Below are 19532 nucleotides of genomic sequence, written 5' to 3'. Positions count from 1 at the left end.
GATTACCTGTGAGTGAATGACTGGATTTTTTCTCAGCAAGACAGTGATCTAAGATAAGTCCAAAGGAATTACCATGAAAAATGTTACCCACCTCCAGAGAAAAAACTGATGAGAGTCTGAATGCAGATTGAAGCATACTAGTTTTTTACTTTATTTTTCTTGGGGGGGGCGGAGGTTGTTTGTTTTCTTTCACAACATGACTTATATGGAAATTTTTAAAAAACACAGAAAGAGGTCCCATCCTTGAGGAGGAAGTTATAGTCTAATGATGAGAACATTTATGCCCTTTGGGTTGTTTCTTTTATAAAATCACAGAGTTGAAAGGGGCTGCAGAGGTCACCTAGCCCATCTTTACACAAAGAAAAAGATCCTCTTTACAGATTCTCCAAAAGTGGTCATCCATCTTCTGAATACCTCTAAAGAGGAACTCACTATTTTACGAGACAACTTATCTATAATAGAGCACTGCCTGTGTAGATGTACTTGAATCTTTTCCCCATCTGGCCACTAAATTCACTGAATAACCTAAAAAGAGACAGCAGATGATATTTATTCAGAAGATACTACTAAAAATTAAAAAACAAAATTAAAAATGAAGGAAATCTACCTTACTGTTTAAATACATGAATTAATGTTCTCCAAAAATCTGTATAAGAAACTTTCCAATTGTCAAAGAAAGAATTAATTTCTTCATCTCACAGTTATGTTTTCCAGAAGTTTTGTTACTTGTATTCTAACTTTATAATTCAAGCAACCTTGGAATTCCCATGTTTGTTTTTGCTTACAACCATTTCCTCTTTCTTTTCCCTCCCACCACTATCAAACTGATGACAGAGAGGAGTTCATGAAATCCGAGAGATTAGACAGTTTCACTTCACAGGATGGCCAGATCATGGGGTGCCATACCATGCAACAGGATTGCTGGGGTTTGTCCGACAGGTCAAATCCAAGAGTCCTCCTAATGCGGGCCCATTGGTTGTCCATTGCAGGTAAGCATAAATTTCTAGGTGATGGGGCCGAAGGGAGTGAGGGACACACGTTTTGGGTTTTGGGTTATTATAGAAAACATGGTGGCCTCTTTTGGGGGGGGGGGGAATTTTATTTAATTAGTCAATTTAGAATATTTTCCCTTGGTTACAAGAATCGTGTTCTTTCCCTCCCCTCTCCCACCCCTCCGGTAGTCAACACACAATTCCTCTGGGTTTTACATGTGTCCTTGATCAGAACCTATTTCCATGTTGTTGATGTTTGCACAAGGATGATCATTTAGAGTCTACATCCCCAATCATATCCCCATAGACCCATGTGATGAAGCAGTTGTTTTTCTTCTGTGTTTCTGCTCCCACAGTTCTTCCTCTGAATGTGAATAGTGTTCTTATTCATAAGTCCCTCAGAACTGTCCTGGGTCATTGCATTGCTGCTAGTAGAGAAGTCCATTACATCCTATTGTACCACAGTGTATCCATCTCTGTGTATAATGTTCTCCTGGTTCTGCTCCTCTCGCTCTGCATCACTTCCTGGAGGTCATTCCAGTTCACATGAATTCCTCCAGTTCATTATTCCTTTAAGCACAATAACATTCCATCACCAACATATACCACAATTTGTTAAGCCACTCCCCAATTGAAGGGCATCCCCTCATTTTCCAATTTGGGTGGAGGGTCTCTTTTTCACAAACTTATAAACTCTTTGCTCTCTTTCAGCGCTGGTGCTGGAAGGACTGGTTGTTTCATTGTCATTGACATCATGCTAGACATGGCAGAAAGAGAAGGTGTAGTAGACATTTATAACTGTGTCAGAGAGTTACGGTCTCGGAGAGTCAACATGGTGCAAACAGAGGTACGGTTGATTATCATCTGCTCTTTAGGTTCCTGGAAGCAAAAACTTTAAAAACAGAAAACAAATATAACATTCCTGTTGTTCTTCCAAGTCCCTATATAGAAAAACAAAACAAAACAAACAAACAAAAAAAAAACAAAGAGAGAAAGGTACAAGTATAGCAGGTCCAGCTCTTTTCCTTAGTAAACATTAAAAAGAGAGCATGTAAATTGAGATACCTGGGATGAAAGGTCTATAATGGCAGGGCAGAATCTAACATTGTCATATGACATAGCTAAATGGTACAGTGGATCCTGGATCTGGTGTGAGGAATACCTGAATTAAAATCTGGCCTTAGATGTTAACTAGCAGTGTAACTTTAGTCTAGTCACTTGATATCTGTCTGCCTCAGTTTCCTCATCTGTAAAATGATGATAATAACATTTATATTACAGAGTTGTTGTGGGTAAATGGAGATATTATAAGGCATTTTACCAACCTTAAAGAAATATCTAAATTCTAGCTCTTCTTACTATTGTCATATGGCTCCTGTGTCAAAAGATGTAGATATCAGCATAGAGTGTAATTTAATTCTATTATATTTTTAAAATAGCTAGTAAGTAGAGGAAAACTGTCTTGGACAACAATTAGGCATGTGTCCAGTTGCCTCTAGAGGAAGTTTAAACTTTCTGTACTTTTCCAGGGAACAGCAAAGACCTGTCATCCCTAAAACTGCACTTCCTGGCCTGGCATGGGAATATGTCTGGTTGGTGGAGGTCATCCAAGCTTGCTTTGCTATAAAATTCAAAGCAAGGTGCCTGGGGCACATTTTGGAGATAAAGGATTCAGCTCATGTCCCCTAGCAAATGCAAATTTGCATTAATCATTTTATCTTATTAACTATGTGTCAGGACACCTGGAAATTAGCCTATGAAATGGCATTGGATTACAAGGAAACTCAAATTTATTTGTAAAACCAACATAAAGGACACTAGGCAGAGACTTTAAGTGCTACTTTTCCCAGTCTGCTTTTAGACTGATTATTGTCCTTTTTTAAAGGTAGCTGTCATATAGTAGATACAATAAAATTTGGAAAATGTAGAGTCTTATTTATTTGTGGGGACATTTATAAAGGAATGGGAAGCTCTTATAAAAATCAATGCAGTGAACAAATTGGGACAAATTGGGAATCCAAACCAGTATAGTCCAAACTGTGTAATATCTTTAAAGAACTGGAGTATTAGTGATCTTAGATCCATAAAGTAACAAACAAGGTGCTTCCAAGTAAAGGTCATGTCATCCCTTCTTTAATAAGCACTTAAGGATTGTCATCATATAAACTGATATTTGCAGATAAGTGTCGCTATGTGTTAAAAACAGAAAGCCTTTTGAATCCTTGGAATATCCTTGGAATAAAATACATTAAGTTACCCCACAAAAACAATTAAAATACAGTTATCAGAGTTCTAGGGAGTCTTTTTCAGTTCATGGACCCCAAATTTAGAACACTGGCTCTAAACAGTATCCCCTTGTCTTTCGGCAATGCATTGTTTATGCTAGTGTTTTACTGGCTTTTCTTTGTTCTCTAGCCACATCGCATTTTTTTCTTTTATCAACTATCTGATTTAATTCACTCAGGAGCAGTATGTATTTATCCATGATGCCATCCTGGAAGCCTGTCTATGTGGAGATACATCTGTTCCAGCTTCCCAGGTTAGGTCTTTATACTATGACATGAATAAGCTGGATCCTCAGACAAACTCAAGCCAAATAAAGGAAGAATTCCGGGTAAGCCACCTAAGCTTTGGAGAATTTTCCTACCATCAAGGACCATCCCAGTCCTTGGTCTGGTTGAGCAACAAAGCCAACTTCTCCCCTGGAAAGAAAGAGTCATGAAATGATTCCTTTGTTGAGATGAGAGGGGCATGATGCATATGATGTACTCGAGTGATATTTGCTACTGCTGACTGACATTGTAGCTTAGGTTCTTAGTTTCTATCCACACTATCTTCCCTTGAAACCTGCTTAAATGTACTTGAATCTCTGGGAAAACTGGGTTCCTTGTTCTCTAAACTACTGGCCATGTGGCCAGCCCTAGTCACCCTTTCTACAGAGTCATATCAGAATCCACCACTGGCCTATGCTGGCACCCACTTATATCACTGGGTATTATCAAGGAAATTTAGGGAATACAGAAAGGAAAGAAAAGTTTAACTCTAGATATCTGTTTATATCTATCCATCTCACTTTTGTCTCTGTTGCCTAATACTTAGCACATGAATTGGCTTCCATTTCCATTCAATTTTTTGTTTCTTTTTAAATTTTCTTCTTTTAAATTCTGTGCTCAAATACAAAAAAAAAAAAAGAAAATTGTCATTCACAAAGTAAATCAGAAAAAGGTTTCAAGTGAAACCATAAATCTCTATTACATAGTTTGATCTTTTGTAAAGTATATAATACATTTAATACACTACTGTCAAAGTTATCCTGTTTGTTTCTCTCTAGTGTAGAGGGTGTTCTGTGAGCTCTGTCAGTAGCTGTATTGCCCCCTTGTTCTAGAATCTCTGGGCAATTTTCTTTGATTATATCTTGTATTACGATGTCGAGTTTGCTATTTATTTCTGGATTTTCTGGTAGTCCAATTTTTCTTAAATTATCTCTTCTTCCTCTATTTTCCAAGTCTGTCACCTTGTCAGTGAGATATTTTATGTTCTCTTCTAATTTCTTCATCTTTTGCCTTTGCTTTATTCATTCTTGCTCTTTTACCTGCTCGTTGTCTTCCAGTTGCCTAATTCTGACCTTTAAAGCCTGGTTTTCCTTTTCAGTTTGGTCAAATCGGTTTTGTAGTTGCATGAAATTCTTTTGCATTACTTCCCACTTTTCCTGCCAGAAGGCTTCCATCTTTTTGATCATTTTCAATTCAAATTCTTCAAAAGTTTGTGGAGAGTTTCCATTTCCTTTGGAAGGTTTCGGCGCATTTGCTTGTGTTTCCTCTTCTATCTCCTCTGTATTTTGTATTTTTGCTCCATAAAATGTGTCCAAAGTTGCCCCCTTCTTGTTTTTCTTGTTGTTTTGAGGCTTTTTTGCTTCTGTGCTGTTTGCCATCTCTATCTGAGTGAGGGGGGCTGGCTCTTCTGTTATTTGTTTGGTGTTCAGTGGCTTTAGACCCAGGCAAAGTGTCTGTCTTCCCTGGGAAGCCCGGAATTGCTGGTGTTTTGGTGTTTCAGTGTTACTACCCTCCTCAGTTCCCTCCCGATGCTTCTCTGTTGCCTTACTTCTATGCTCTGTGCCTGGCTTGACACTCTTAGATGTATTTCAATGCCTTTGCTGGCCAGAGGAGCCTGCACTCTGAAGGGGAGGGGCAGTGGCTTCCCTGAGCTCCAAGGGCTGGTGATAGGATTAACCTCATACTAAGTATGCCCTGAGGCAGGGACCTTCGGTGAGACTCAGATGGAAGGATCTGGTCAGGGGGCTACAGGCTCCTCCTGTTTCTCTCTGTTTCCCTGCTGTCTGGGTGCCCCTGCCACTGGCTCAGGTTGTTTTCAGGATGTGGCCTTCAGCTCTGAGGCCCTTTTGCCTGCCCTGAGGTTCCTGCTGCTGCCTCGGATTCAGCACTCTGGGTTGGGGGGGGATGGGTCCTGGGACCTTCCTTTTGCCTACCCCTTAGATCCAAGTGATCTTGGGTTCTGACTTTTGGGGGGCCGTACCTTTTGATCCAGGTCCAGGAGGAGTGTTCCTGGGGTCTATTCTGTTGTTTGTTTTGAATTTCGGTGCCCTAGGAGCATTCAGTTTGAGATCGGTTAGGAAGGGTTTCTGGAGCTCTGAACTTTAGCTTTCTCTAAGCTGCCATCTTGACTAGAAGTCTGTTTCTCTCTAAACTTCTTTCTGTTTCCTTCTATGCATTTTCTTTTAAATGCTTTTTAAAATCTTTAAATTATTTTAAATTCTTCAAATGACTTTTCTTTTTTCTTTCCTTTCTTGTCACCACTTTCACTAACCCTCCTCTCTCCCTATCCACAAAACATCCTAAATGAAAAATAAAAAAACAAAATTCACATAATAAAAAAGCATTTGCAAACAAAACATTTATATGTAAATCTTCATGCTTATGTTACATTTATGTGTGTAAACATGCATGTATAAATATATACCAAATATATATGAGAATTTGTTTTGGACTTATTTTGACATCAAACCTCCAACTAACTAACTGTGCAGCTGATATTTTCTTAAATGTCTCTTTCTTTGAAAATATAGACTCTAAACATGGTGACTCCTACTTTGCGAGTGGAAGACTGCAGTATAGCACTTCTACCCCGAAACCATGAGAAAAACCGATGTATGGATATCCTGCCCCCAGACCGGTGCCTGCCCTTCCTTATCACAATCGATGGAGAGAGCAGCAACTACATCAATGCAGCCCTGATGGATGTAAGCCCCTTTTATCAAGAGAGAGAGAGAGAGAGAGAGAGAGAGAGACAGAGAGAGAGAGAGAGAGAGACAGAGACAGAGACAGAGACAGAGACAGAGACAAAGAGACAGAGAGACAGAGACAGAGAGAGAGACAGAGACAGAGAGACAGAGACTGAGACAGAGACAGAGAGACAGAGACAGAGGCAGGGACGAGAGAGAGACAGAGAGACAGAGAGAGAGAGACAGAGACAGAGAGAGAGAGAATGAAGAAACAGAGAGATCTTAAATTTAGCCAGGAACTTAATCTGCAAGGTTTTTTTCTGTTTGTTTTTTTTTTTTATCCTATTCATTTGTTCTATTTTTTCCCCTAAAGACACAAAATAATTTTTTTCATGGATGAATTCAAGGTCTCACATATCAGTTATGTCATGGCCAAGGTTGCCCAGTCTCTCAGAGACAGCTAGTTCTAGAAGACTGATAAATGAATCATGTCTAAGCTACTTTTCTCACACTTATATTTTTAACCATCCAGCCTAAGAGTAAGAGATACCTATTAAATTGAGAAGGCAGCAAGGTGGGATAATATGGCTTGCAGGATTATTTTAGTTCCTTTTCCTCCTAATTTAGGCAGTAATTATTTGAGTTTCGGTTGGGGGCTTGGAGATTGCCTGTCAGTATAGTACACAACTCATTACTTCCTGTCAGTCTGTTTACTTCTAACTGAATGAACATTTGCTGTTCAACTGATGAAAAAGTGAATGAATATTTATTTTTAGTGCCGTTATGGCACTTTTAATACTATTGGTATGATATCAGTAAAAAAGGCACTTAAACTTGCTTTAAGCTCTCCAGAGCTATAAAGAGCATCTGTAATATTTTATAGCTGGAGTAACTAAAACTCTCACACATACAAATGACAAGGAAACAGATTTTAAAGAGTGATGGGCATATTTTAACTATGCTTTTTTATTTTAAAAAAAAGTAAAGTTGAAAGTTTTGCATTAGAATAATTCGTTGTATTATAGATACTTTGAATGTCGGCTTTTAAATAAGAACCTTATCATCTCTCACCTGCAACAGTGTCCAAATTAACTCCACTTCCTTCCAGTCTTTTCCTTTTGGCTCCCCATACCAATCCCTACTATGTAGTGCTGTCAAATTAAATCTTTCAAAAGTATGGCTCTGATCACTCTATTCATAATCATATCACTTATGTCTCTCCTATCATTTCTATTGCTCAAAGACATTCCTCACTGATAAAACAAACCAATTAAGTAGCTTTTATTTAAGGTCTTATAGAGTACATTTTCCTCAGCCCCTTGCAGCCTTTTCTCAGTTTATCTTAATTCATGCTCATATACTCCATATACCAGCCAATTTGCTCTTGTTGTCCCCTCAAACTCATCTAGGACTTTTCTGGCTCACTTCCTTAGCTCTTGATGCTATTAGCCTAAGTTGAGTGTTTATTTTCTCATCTCCCCCATTGAAATTTACTACTTTAAGATCCAGGTCCAATCTTACCTCTTACAAGAAGGCTTCCCTGACTCCCTGCAACTGGAAGTGAACTCTTTCTCCCCTCAACTGAGATTTCATTCATATCTCTGTGTTATGATTAAATTACACTCCAGTCCTTAATTTCCACAGAATTTATTAATATTTACTCGAATAAGAGAAGACAGACAGCTAGAGAAAATGTGAAACCTATTCTCAAACTAACCACATGGGCACTCCTCTCATGGCTCTCTCTCTCAGCCACCATCCTTTTTTATTCCTCCCCTATTACCCCAAATCGATATCCCACTCTTTTCTGGGTCAAATGCCTAGGTCAATGTCCTGTGACCCATGCTGGAGCACACTCACATGACATGAAGCTAGCAGGGGACACAGATAGGACCCCAGTACGTAGTTCTGGGGGAGGGGATTTCCCTTCACACATCTGGCACAGTTACATATTCTCTTTTTTATTAGAGTTATTAAATTCAATAAGCACATAAGTGCCTACTGTGTGCTAGGCTATGGACATACAAAAAGTAAAATAGTTCTTGCCCTCAAAAGACTTAGAGAATTAGTGAGAAAAAGTATTTATGAGGATCAAATGAGGCAATATTTGTAAAGTACTTAGCACAGTGCCTGACACATAATAGATGCTTGATAAATGTTTCTGCCCTTCCCCCCCCTTATTTTTCTAAGTAACTAGGAGCCTCAGTGTATAGAGTGTTGCACCTGGGGTCGGGGAGACTTAAATTCAAATGTTGTCTTGGACTTTTGCCAACTGTGTGACTATGGACAAGTCACTGATCCCCTATGCACCTTACCCATGTGTAAAAATGGGATAATAATAGCACTTCCATCTAGGTTGTTATAAGGATAAAATGCAATAATATTGTTAAAGTGTTTTGTAAACCTTAAAGCTCTATATAAATGCTAAACTATTACTACTAGTAGTCATTGCTATTAATAGTAGTGCTAGCTATTATTATATTCTCTGCCTTAGTATCCTTCTCTGTAAAAGGAGGAGATAAGACTCAATGGCTTATAAAGTCCCTTCTAGCTCTAAATCTGTGGTGCTGTGCTTTATGGATGAATGAATGAGTTAGCTAAGAGTGGTAAGAAACTGACTGCAGGGCAGCTAGGTGGCTCAGTGTCCACACTTCCTACCTATGTGATCCTGGGCAAGTCATTAACCCCCCTTGTCTAGCCTTTACCACTTGTCTGCCTGGGAACTGAAACAGTATGACTCTAAGATGGAAAGTAAAGATTTATTTAAAAAAAGACTTTGAGTGATTAAGCTTCATATTCTCTCATTAAGAAAGAGGCACTTACATTATAGTGAACCCTTAGAGAAACAGACCAAGATCCAGAATACTATCCTTTGATATTGATAAATGTGACATGAGTCAGTAAGTATTAGATGTAGGGTACCTTTTCAATCCCTATCCTCATTATCAAACACCCTCAGAATTATTGTGATTTACAAGGCAAGGCTATGGTGTTTTTAGGATCAACCTCTTTCTTTCACATTTTTCTTAGTTTATTGGCTTGGGTTTTTCTCTGTTTGCTTTTTGCAGAGCTATAAACAGCCTTCAGCTTTTATAGTCACCCAGCATCCTTTGCCAAACACAGTCAAAGACTTCTGGAGACTGGTCTTAGACTATCACTGTACGTCTGTAGTCATGCTGAATGATGTGGATCCAGCTCAGGTAAGTTCCAGCAACTTAGCTGAAGCCACCATCACAGGTTACAAAAGCTATACTTATCATTTATCATATCTGAGATGTTGTAGTGTAGCATGGGCAACAAGCATCAGTCTGGGAGTTTGAGTATCTAGGAATGATGGAACAGAGAATTGCTATTAAGAATCAGGCAGGCATCAGATGTGAAAAAGCAAACAAAAAACAGATTTGTTGTTGTTGTTCAGCCATGTCTGATTCTTTGTGCCCCTATTTAGGGTTTTCTTGGCAAAGACACTGCAGTGGTTTGCATTTCCTTCTCCATTTCATTTTATAGATAAGGAAACTGAGGCAAAAAGAGTTAAGTGATTTGCCCTGCTGCTAACTGTGTCTGAGGCCAGATTTAAATTCAGTAAGAGGAGTCTTCCTGTCTCCAGGAACTGTCCCACCTAACTGCTCATTAAAAGCACATTAGGCAAGGCAAAATAAGGGTAGGGAAAGATCTGGGTCAGAATCCAGTTGTATGGACAAGACTCATTTGGGATGTATATATCAGAAGCCTGGGCATTATAGGCAGCTAAGTGACTAGACAAGCCCTAAGGAACTAGGAACATAAGGGGAAAAGGTAACCCAAATAGGAAAATAGATACAGAGTACCAATAATTTTTAAAAAATGCTAGGTAGTGCTTTGTCTCTTCCCAGTAGATTTTCATGTTTTTTGTTTTAGCCAGGAACCTATACCCAATATAGATCCTTATATTTCCATGTGAAAAAAAAAAAATGAGACCACCAGGCAAGAGTAGAAAGTTGAAGGAAATGAAGGCAGAATATAATTCTTCGATTGAGGTAACATAACATATTGAGGGTCTTTAAGTGAGCTGAAGAAGAAAATGGCAAATCATTCCAGTATTTCTGCCAGGAAAACCCAAATGGGGTCATGGAGAGTTAGACAAGACTGAAAATAACCTAACAACTACTACTACTTTTGAGGATACATAAACCTGAATTTGGAATAAAAAAATCTGATTTCAGATCCTGACCATATGACCGTATGCAAGTCATCTCCCTGAGCCTCAGTTTCCCTCTCTTTAAAATGAGGAATTTGGATTAGAAAACCCTTAAAGTCCCCTCTAGCTTAAGGCTTATTGATTTTCCACATTCTTAGGTGGAAGGTAAGTTATTTAAGTAGGGCAAGCTGGGAAAGATTTTTTCTTCCCCCAGTCTTTGGTGGTTTTCTGTCTGCCACTTCACAGGGACATTGAAGTCTCTTCTCCAAATGTCTCTAACTGTTCCCATTATATTACATTTTTAAGGCTCTGTCATGAAAGCTAAAGTTAATGAAACTTTAACAATAATCCTTGTACTTGTATAGTTCTTCTTGCTTAAGAAGCTTAAATGTTTTACAGTCCCTCTCCCATTGATTCTCTCAGCAGGGTAGATTTCCCCCATTTGTAAAGGCAGTCAGACACTGAGGCTCAGAAGGATTAAAGGATTTGCCCAGAGTAACATCTGAAGGTAGAACCAACCATCCTAATTTTCCAGTTTGCACTTCTTTGGGTTAAATTGCCCAAATTCTGAAAACTTCCCCCTACTACCTTGCTCCCACCGTGCATTCCTCATCCCTAGTAACAATCACATGAGGAATAAATCTTTTTTAATGACCTTGGCTAAGTTACTAACATCTCTGAGCCTCAAATTCCAATCTGTAAAGTGGGAATGATAATAATTGCACAACCTCTCTTGAAGGGTTGTTATCAACAAGAATTTATTAAGCATTTAAGAAAGACAGTCCTTCCCCTCTAAGATCTTATATTCAAATAATGAAGGAAACTTATTTTTCTTAAAAGCTGAAAAGGGATAGGAGGTGGGAAATGCTGAAGGGGATTTTCTAGAGAAAGAAATCCAAGAAGTCAGAAGCTGAGTCCCAAAAGACTCCAAGGTGACACAGTCAGTAGATAGCACTAGGCTTGGAATCAGGAAGACTTATCTTCAAGAGTTCAAATCTAGTCTTAGACATTTAGCCCTGTTTGCCACTGTTATTCATCTGTAAAATGAGCTAGAGAAAGAAATGGCAAACCATTCCTGTATCTTTGCCAAGAAAACCCCAAAATGGGGTCACAAAGATTGTGTTGGACAGAAATTATATGATTCAGCAACAATGATAAACATGGCTGACCTGGGCCCTTCCTGAAAATGGAGGTTCTAAGAAAAAACTAACCAATCAAATTAGATAACAAATGTAAAACAGTATGTATACAAATGTCTTTTATAAATTTTATAAATATCCCCAAACTGAGATTCAAATCCATCAGAACTCCAAGGAAGCTGACCAGTTCCCTGAGCCTCGTTCTCCTTATTCAATGAAGGAATCTATGATCATAACACTGGCACCATCTACCTCTAAGAGTTCTAAGAGTCAAATGAGATAGCATGAGTACAGAGCTTCCTTGACCACCTGTGAAGATAAAATCAATGTTACTTATTTAGGACATTTTCTTTTTTTTGACTGACACAAATCCTAAAATATATTAAAATATTGCTTTCTATCCAAATCAGTAAAAAAAAAAAAAAGATTTGGAGTTTCTGACTTCTCTTTTGATCAACAATCTGAATTCTAGACATTCTTTGTAAGGACTAAACATCTGAACCCATAATGCTCACCACCTACTCAAGAAATGGTAGGGAAAGAGAAAAGAACTTCAAACTTGTATTCAGGACACAGAGGTGATTTTCAGAGTGTAGGAAAAGAGACTCTGGGGAGTCAGTCTTTTAGGAAACGCTAAATAGAGCATTTGAACTTAAAAGCTGTTGCAATTGTACAAGAATAGCTCTTGACTCCTTTAAGTATTTATAGGTCCAGTTCATGGAAGTGTTATGCACCATTAAAGCCATTTTCTACACAGTTTACTTCAGCAAAGGATGGAATTCAGTATGTCAAGAGCCAAAGTCTGGATTAAGAAATTCATATTTCTCCACGATGAGTAAAGGACAGGCTTTTGATTAGAAGCCTGAACCAAGAGAGCAAGTGAAAATCAAAACCAACCCCCTCAACTAAAAGCCAGGCAGAGCAATTCAAATGTTCACTGTCTGAATACCCCATCATGATGCCTATTAATTTTAACAGTTAGTATCTTGGAGTATCAAAAAAAGAAAATAAACACCAGCACACTGTAGATTTTACAGGGCAGCTTTATAAACAAATGGAAACTGTGTTTAAAAAGACGTAAATATATTTTCTTGGTAGTTGTAAATTATTGCAACACAAAAGTTACATCAATATAAAATTGTTTTTTAATTTTCATTCTTAACCAGAAAATATGAGGATTTCTTTAGATTATATTGGATAGAGTGATAGATATGTGCCTGATGTCCCATTTTTGCATGTATAAGATTAAAATTGATTTTGTTGAATCTGGAGAAAAATTGGTAAGACCCTGTGATAAATAGCATCCATGTTAAAGATCCAACCAGGGGGGTTCTGTAAAAGTACAAAGACTTTCATTGTTTATTGAATGTGTTTTATCTGAAACTAGTTAATATGCTTTGTATGTACTCTGGCTGCAATAGATACAAACTTTAAAAAGAAAAAAAGAATTAGGCTTTTAGATTTTTCTTCACATCCCCACACCTCAAAAAAAAAATTGCTTAACTATCGTCAGAAAGTCCTAAAAAAGTCATTGGCAAACATTGTTTAAAAATCCAAATATTATGTCATATTCATCTTGTTACTCTGAGAACTGCAGGCAATTTGTGTTCATATTTCTTAGGCTTGGGGGGGGTTGGTGGAATTCCCTGCCCAAAGGCTGTAAATGGACCAGGAGTCAGGATGTTCTAAGTTCAGATGGAACCTCACACACTTCCTAGGTGTTTGACTCTGGGCAAGTCACTTCACCTCTGTTTGCCTCAGTTTCTTCTGCTGTAAAATGAATACAATAGTAACTACCATAGGATTGTTGTAAGGATCAGAGAAGGTAATATTTGTAAAGCACTCAGCCTAGTGATTGGCATATAGTAGGTTCTTAGTAAATACTTGCTTAAACTTCCCCCTCTTCCCTTTGCTGACTGAATCTCATCAATTATTGGAGCCTTTGAAAAACCTCATAAGTCTTCCCATAATGCCACCCTATAGGGAATTCACCAGTGCTTTAGATTTAGGCATAAGAAATAAACTTATAACTCTGACTTCAAAGCTTAGTGTTTCATACCTTTTTTTAAGCCCTTTCCATTTGTAAATCAATATGTGTGTGTGTATATATATATATCTACATATATATATTTATATATTAGTTCTAAGACAGAAGTGGGGTAAGGGCTAGGCAATGGTGATTAAGTGACTTGCTTAGGGTCACATAGCTGGGAAGTGCCTGTCACTTCATAATGCTCAGGGTCATACAGCTGCCTCATAACCATTTATTTTTTTTTTTAATTAGAGGAGCTGCTAGGTAGCTTAGTGGATAGAGAGTGAGAACTGGAGACAGGAAGTCTTGCATTCAAATGTGAATTCAGACACTTTCTAGCTGTAGGATCCTGAACAAGCCACTTAACCCCCATTTCCTAGCTCTTACCCATTAGGATCAATCTTAGTATTAATTTTAAAAGAGAAAGTAAGGATTTTTTTCTTTAATTATTATTTTTTATTTAAAGGTAACATCACTGGGCATGCACTCCCATGCTGCAGTAACTAACCAGATATGACTTAGGAAGATTCTGACTTGCTCATAAAAGTGCCAAAGATCAGAACTGACCCTGGTTTAAAAAAAAATCCTTCTCCCAAATAATCATCAGTTATGGTATTATCCCTACCAGGAGGGCAAAGGCTTTGCTGTTAAAAGATATGTTCAGGCCTCTTAAGTCTTTTAAATATTGTAATTGAAGGCAATGGGAACTCCCAGGGGCCAGATAGGGGCTTCTATTAGCATGCAAATGTATTTGGGGAATCCCTGGATAGAGATACCATTAAGAGATATAGTGGCTGGACTAGGAGGGCCAAGCTGGAGAGAGCTAAAAGATAAAGGAGAAAAAAGAAGAGAGATGGAGAGAATATATGGAGAAAAGATTAGAGGAGTAAGATAGAGGAAATTTTGCATGTGATTATGTAGACCTTCCAGGCTTGCCAAATTGCCTTTGAGCAGGTTTGAGGAAGAGATCTGCTTGGTCTTTAGGAAATGAAATGTTCTCATTGGTTTAGTAGATGGCTAGTTTTGACCTGGGAACAGGGGGTAGTTCTGGGACCTAGGCTGAAACAGAACTTTTTATTTAACAGCAGTAGCTCAGCAGGGGCTAACAGGGGGAAGGAAGATACATAAAGAATCATAGCCCAGATATCAGAGGCTAGAGGAAAAAAAAAATCTTTGAACAGAAGGTGTCAGCAGGGTATGATAGGAAGGGATTATTTAATGTATTAAAGAAGACTGAGATCCTGCCTCCATCATACACTAGCTGTGTGACCTTGAATAAGTCACTTAACTTCTATAACATCAGTTTCTTCATATATCAAATGAAAGATTTGGACTTGATGACCCCCCAAATCCCTTTCATCTTTAAATCAGTGATCCTGGGATCTTTGAGTATTATAAAAATAGATGTGATTTACTTCCACCATATATACCAATTCCAAGGATTTTTTCACTCCAAGTAACTCATATAAACTACTTAAAGATATAGGCTAGAGTTTCTTAAACATTTTTGTGTCATGAACTCTTTTGGCACTCTGATGAAGCCTATGAGCCTCTTTTCAGATAAATATTTTTAAATGCAGAATATAAAATATATAGAAGTACACAGGAAATTTAAAAAGGTAGATGGTGGAGTAGATAGTAGTCAGGAAGATCTGAATTCAAATCTGGATTCAGAGAGCTGGATGACCCTGGGCATCCTTAAAATCCTGTTTGCCTCATTTTCCTCCTCTATAAAATGAGCTAGAGAAGGAAATGGAAAACTGCTCCAGAAATTTTGCCAAGAAAAACCCCAAATGAGGTCATGAAGAATCAGACATGCCTGAAATGACTGAATAAGAACAACAAAACAGAAGAAATCTATTATAGTGAAATGACTGTCAAAATGTGCTTAAATAAAAAAAAAAAAGTTTTAGGGTTAAAAAGATTTTATTTTTGCTTTTAAAGTACACAAACCCCAGGTTCAGAACCTAGAGAGCTATTATGATCTATGTTGCCAAAGGAAATGCTAACAATGATGAAATTTGACCAATTTGGTGTATTCAAAAATCATGTAGTTAGTTCATACATGGAAAACCCCCAATGACATAGCAAAATTAAGTCGAGCATTTGTAGCATCCTTCTGCTGGACTTCAAAGGACAAGATGGGGAAACATGGGTACAACTAGAATATAAGAGGAAAGGGAGAAAAGGTATAACTTTGGTTTGCCACTTCCTTCTCTAGCCTATTTTATAAATGAGAAAACTGAGGTAAACCAGGGTTAAGTGACTTGCCCAGGGTCACACAGCTAGTAAGTATCTGAGGCCCAATTTGAACTCAAGTCTTCCCAACTCTAGACCCAGTGCTTTATCCAGTGGACCACCTAGTTGCCTCATGCTTTGTAGAATAAACTTTTGTTAAAACTGAGAAACCTGAGGGATTTTTTTGTTTTTGTTTTTATTCTATCCTTAATTGTAGTAGAGGAAGGGATAGTTGAATAGATTCACTTTTAAACTTTTCATAGATTGTCTTTTCAGAGGGAAAATTATGAGGAAAATTTAGCACTGCCTCACATCTTTCTCAAAATCAAAAGGTGTTACCTGAGGAAAATACCTACTAGAGTTCTAATCTCACCCTAGAGCACAGTCCAGTAAACAGCTCCCTCTTACGATGCAGTGTAACCACAACTCATCACACAGCAGATCTGATCTAGAGAGACAGCAAGATGTTTTGAAAATTCAAACCAAAAAAGAATCCCAGTCTTATCATGCAATGGCTATAAAGTCATAGAAAATCTCAGAATAACTATAATCTCCTGGCTATCTCCCAACGTTGGAATTACTTTTAATCATATGCTACAGTTTTTATGCTGGTGCTAATAGAGATTCAAAGTTTGAAAAAATTTAAGGCTAGTTAGGCAGCATAGTAGATAGAGTTTATAATCAGTAAGACCTGAGTTCAGATCCAGCCCCTCAGATACTTACTAATTGTGTAACCCCAAGTAAATCAGTTCACCAACTTGCCTAGTTCCTGCATCTATAAAATGCACCAGCCTCCCAGTCTTATGAAGATCAAATGAACTAATAATTCTAGAGTGCTTAGCATGGTGTCTGGCACATATTAAACCCTATATAAATGTTACTTATTACTATTATTATTAAATGAGGTACAGTCTTGGCCAGAATCGATCTGACCTCCCACTTGGCAGGGAGTAATGTTCACAGGATTGTTTCTTTCAGTATAGACTTTTTATCCCAAAGTAGATCTACCTCCCTGGAATGAATGAATAAAGAACAGTTATTGAGCACTTCCTATGTGCCAAGTTCCATAGCTAAGAATGAGTCACAGCATGTCATAACTTAAGGAGGTAAATTGACTATTCCAAATGAATATCCCAATCCAGATGATTTACCAGAGATTAGAGTATAGGGTGAGAGAGATTTAATTATCATTCATTACAAAGTCATATGTAGATAGTGTAAAGCAGGTTGATCTCTAAGGACAATTGCACAGCAGCAGCATGAAAGAGAGAGAATCAATTCTATTGCCAGAACCAAAGCGAGAAAGAATTAACTCCCATTTAAATGATGCATTAGAGATTAAAGAACAGGAGTGTTTCTTCTGTAGGGACCTTGTCCAAGACATTAGAGTGAATTTTTACTTATAATTCATTAACCTTATATTTCTATACTCTTGAATCCAGCTATGTCCCCAGTACTGGCCAGAAAATGGAGTACACAGACATGGCCCCATCCAAGTAGAATTTGTCTCTGCTGATTTAGAAGAGGATATCATCAGTCGAATATTCCGAATTTATAATGCATCCAGGGTAAGGATCACATCCAGCTTGGCCTGCCTTGCTTTAGGTCTCAGCCAATATAGAAGGCAAAAACCTGTTTTGTTTTATTTTTGTTCTGATAAGCAGAGGAAAACTTGATTGAAACCTGCAGCAAAGTTTAATCGGGATTAAAAATTAATGAAATATTGATATCTTTGCAAGGTTCAAATGAGTAAGCAAAATAATTTTCCCCTTACATGAAATACAGAGATAAGTATCTCTAGTCTACTTCAGACCTCTCGTGCACAGATCTTCAGATTATAACTTATTCTTCTCCTTCATCTCACCTGTGATTAAAGTAAAGCCATTTTTCTGACCTGTACACAATATGTTAAATCCTTATGCCTTGCCATTTTGCTCTTGGTCAAGTATTCTACTCCACTCTTATTTTCCCAACCTGTCATTTAAAGCACCTGGTTCTTTATAACAGAAGAAGATTAAAAATCATAACTCTCCAGGCCAGGAGACACTGTCTTGGTTATTTATAGGCAATGTCTGATTTAATAAAGTTTCACTTTGATAAAAAGATCAAATAAGGGAAATCAGCCCATTGGAATTCAGTAAAGAGTGCCTATTTCTCCACGATTGTCATCTGATTTTCCATAGCCCCAAGATGGATACCGGATGGTACAACAGTTCCAGTTCTTGGGCTGGCCAATGTACAGGGATACACCAGTGTCCAAACGCTCTTTCTTGAAGCTCATACGCCAGGTGGAAAAGTGGCAAGAAGAATATAATGGTGGTGAAGGACGGACAGTCGTGCATTGTTTGTAAGTACCGAGAACAAAGATCTTCATGCCAGGCTCCCGTGGATCATGGAGTCTGGATTAGCCAGTTCTCCCCTCCTCTACTCTCCACTTTTTCTCTCTGCATAGGAAAGCAATAAGTACTATATAGATAGTAGTAGAAAATGAAACATTGAACTCGCTAAGAAAATGTCTCTGTGGAAAGTGGAATTTCCTTTGCAAATGATGAGCAGGAGACTTCATGCACTTAGCTGCTTTTTGAACTTTGAAAGTGAACATTGATCCATGGCACCTATTTCACAGTGTTGTGAGAATCAAATGAGAAAAAGGATTATAAAACAGAGTGCAATGCCTGGAAAATAGTATTATATAAATATTAGCTATTATTAGTGTTAATTATTTAATTCCCCAGATGCCAAGGATACCAAATTGTCCTCCACCCCAATGACATAAAATAGGCACTCCATATGGAAAGAATGAAGGAGGGAGGGAAGAAAGGAGGGAGAGAGGAAAAAGGGTAGGAAGGAAAAGAGGAAGGGAGGGGGAGGGAAGGAGGGAAGAAAAAAAGGAAGGATAGAAGGAAGGAAGGAAGAGGGGAAGGGAGGGGGAAGGAGGGAAGGGAGAAAAGAAGGAGGGATGGAAGGAAGGAAGGAAATAAAGAAGGAAGAAAGAAAGGAAAGGAGGGAAAGAAGGAAGGGAGGAAGGGAGGGAAGGAGGGAGGGAGGAAGATAGATAGATGTCAGTCCATCTGCTTGGCCCTACTGACAAATCAAACAGCAGGTCCAAAAGACACAGATTTTTCCTATTTGTGTCTTGTTTTTTTTTCAACCTTTTAAAGAATATATATTGATATAAAGATAGATCCTGAGAGGGTCTGTTGCAGACAGGTAAATAGTTATACTTACCCCTACTGATAATAATAGTTAATAAAGGCTCACATTTATGTAGAACTTTAAAATTTCCAGACCACTCTACATATATTTCTTCACACTCCTTCTTAAAGCTCCAGGTAAAGTAATAACAAAAAGAATGTAATGGTTGTGTTAAATAGCCATTAGTAAGTGCCTGAGACAGCACTTGAAGTGGAGTCTTGGTGCCTGCAAATCCAGCACTCCATCAGCCCACCCAGCCACAGGTAGCACCATGTAAGGGGCAGATTGTGATGTTGGAGGTGGATGGTATCTGCTCAGCAGTTCTAATGGGATCGTTGCTGCCTGGTGCATTGTGAAACCTCTCTGCAAAGCTGATGTAGTATTATTGTTGCTACTATTAGTATTAACAATGATAATAACCACCTTGCTTTTGTCTACTTCTCAAAGCCCTTTCCCATTTATTATCTCATTGAGATAATGTGTAGCTAGCCAACCAGCTGTCATTTGGAGCATTTGTGGA

General features: G+C 38.1%; 1 protein-coding gene across 10 annotated transcripts in view; it reads left to right on the top strand.

Moving 5' to 3' along the window:
* Window positions 1-19532, top strand: part of PTPRM (protein tyrosine phosphatase receptor type M) — a 1053679-nt gene that overhangs the window by 1013943 nt on the left and 20204 nt on the right. For all 10 annotated transcript variants that reach the window (XM_056820784.1, XM_016432809.2, XM_056820785.1 and 7 more), the window contains 7 exons: window positions 835-989; window positions 1704-1839; window positions 3457-3606; window positions 6076-6249; window positions 9300-9431; window positions 17260-17385; window positions 18001-18164. In XM_056820784.1, coding sequence (XP_056676762.1) covers window positions 835-989; window positions 1704-1839; window positions 3457-3606; window positions 6076-6249; window positions 9300-9431; window positions 17260-17385; window positions 18001-18164 — 1037 coding nt within the window. The remainder of the gene's footprint in view (window positions 1-834; window positions 990-1703; window positions 1840-3456; window positions 3607-6075; window positions 6250-9299; window positions 9432-17259; window positions 17386-18000; window positions 18165-19532) is intronic.

The sequence above is a fragment of the Monodelphis domestica genome, chromosome 3 (genome assembly GCF_027887165.1).
Source record: "Monodelphis domestica isolate mMonDom1 chromosome 3, mMonDom1.pri, whole genome shotgun sequence".
NCBI lineage: Eukaryota > Metazoa > Chordata > Mammalia > Didelphimorphia > Didelphidae > Monodelphis > Monodelphis domestica.
Note: the sequence above shows the minus strand (reverse complement) of the source record. Positions and strands in the feature narration are given on the sequence as shown.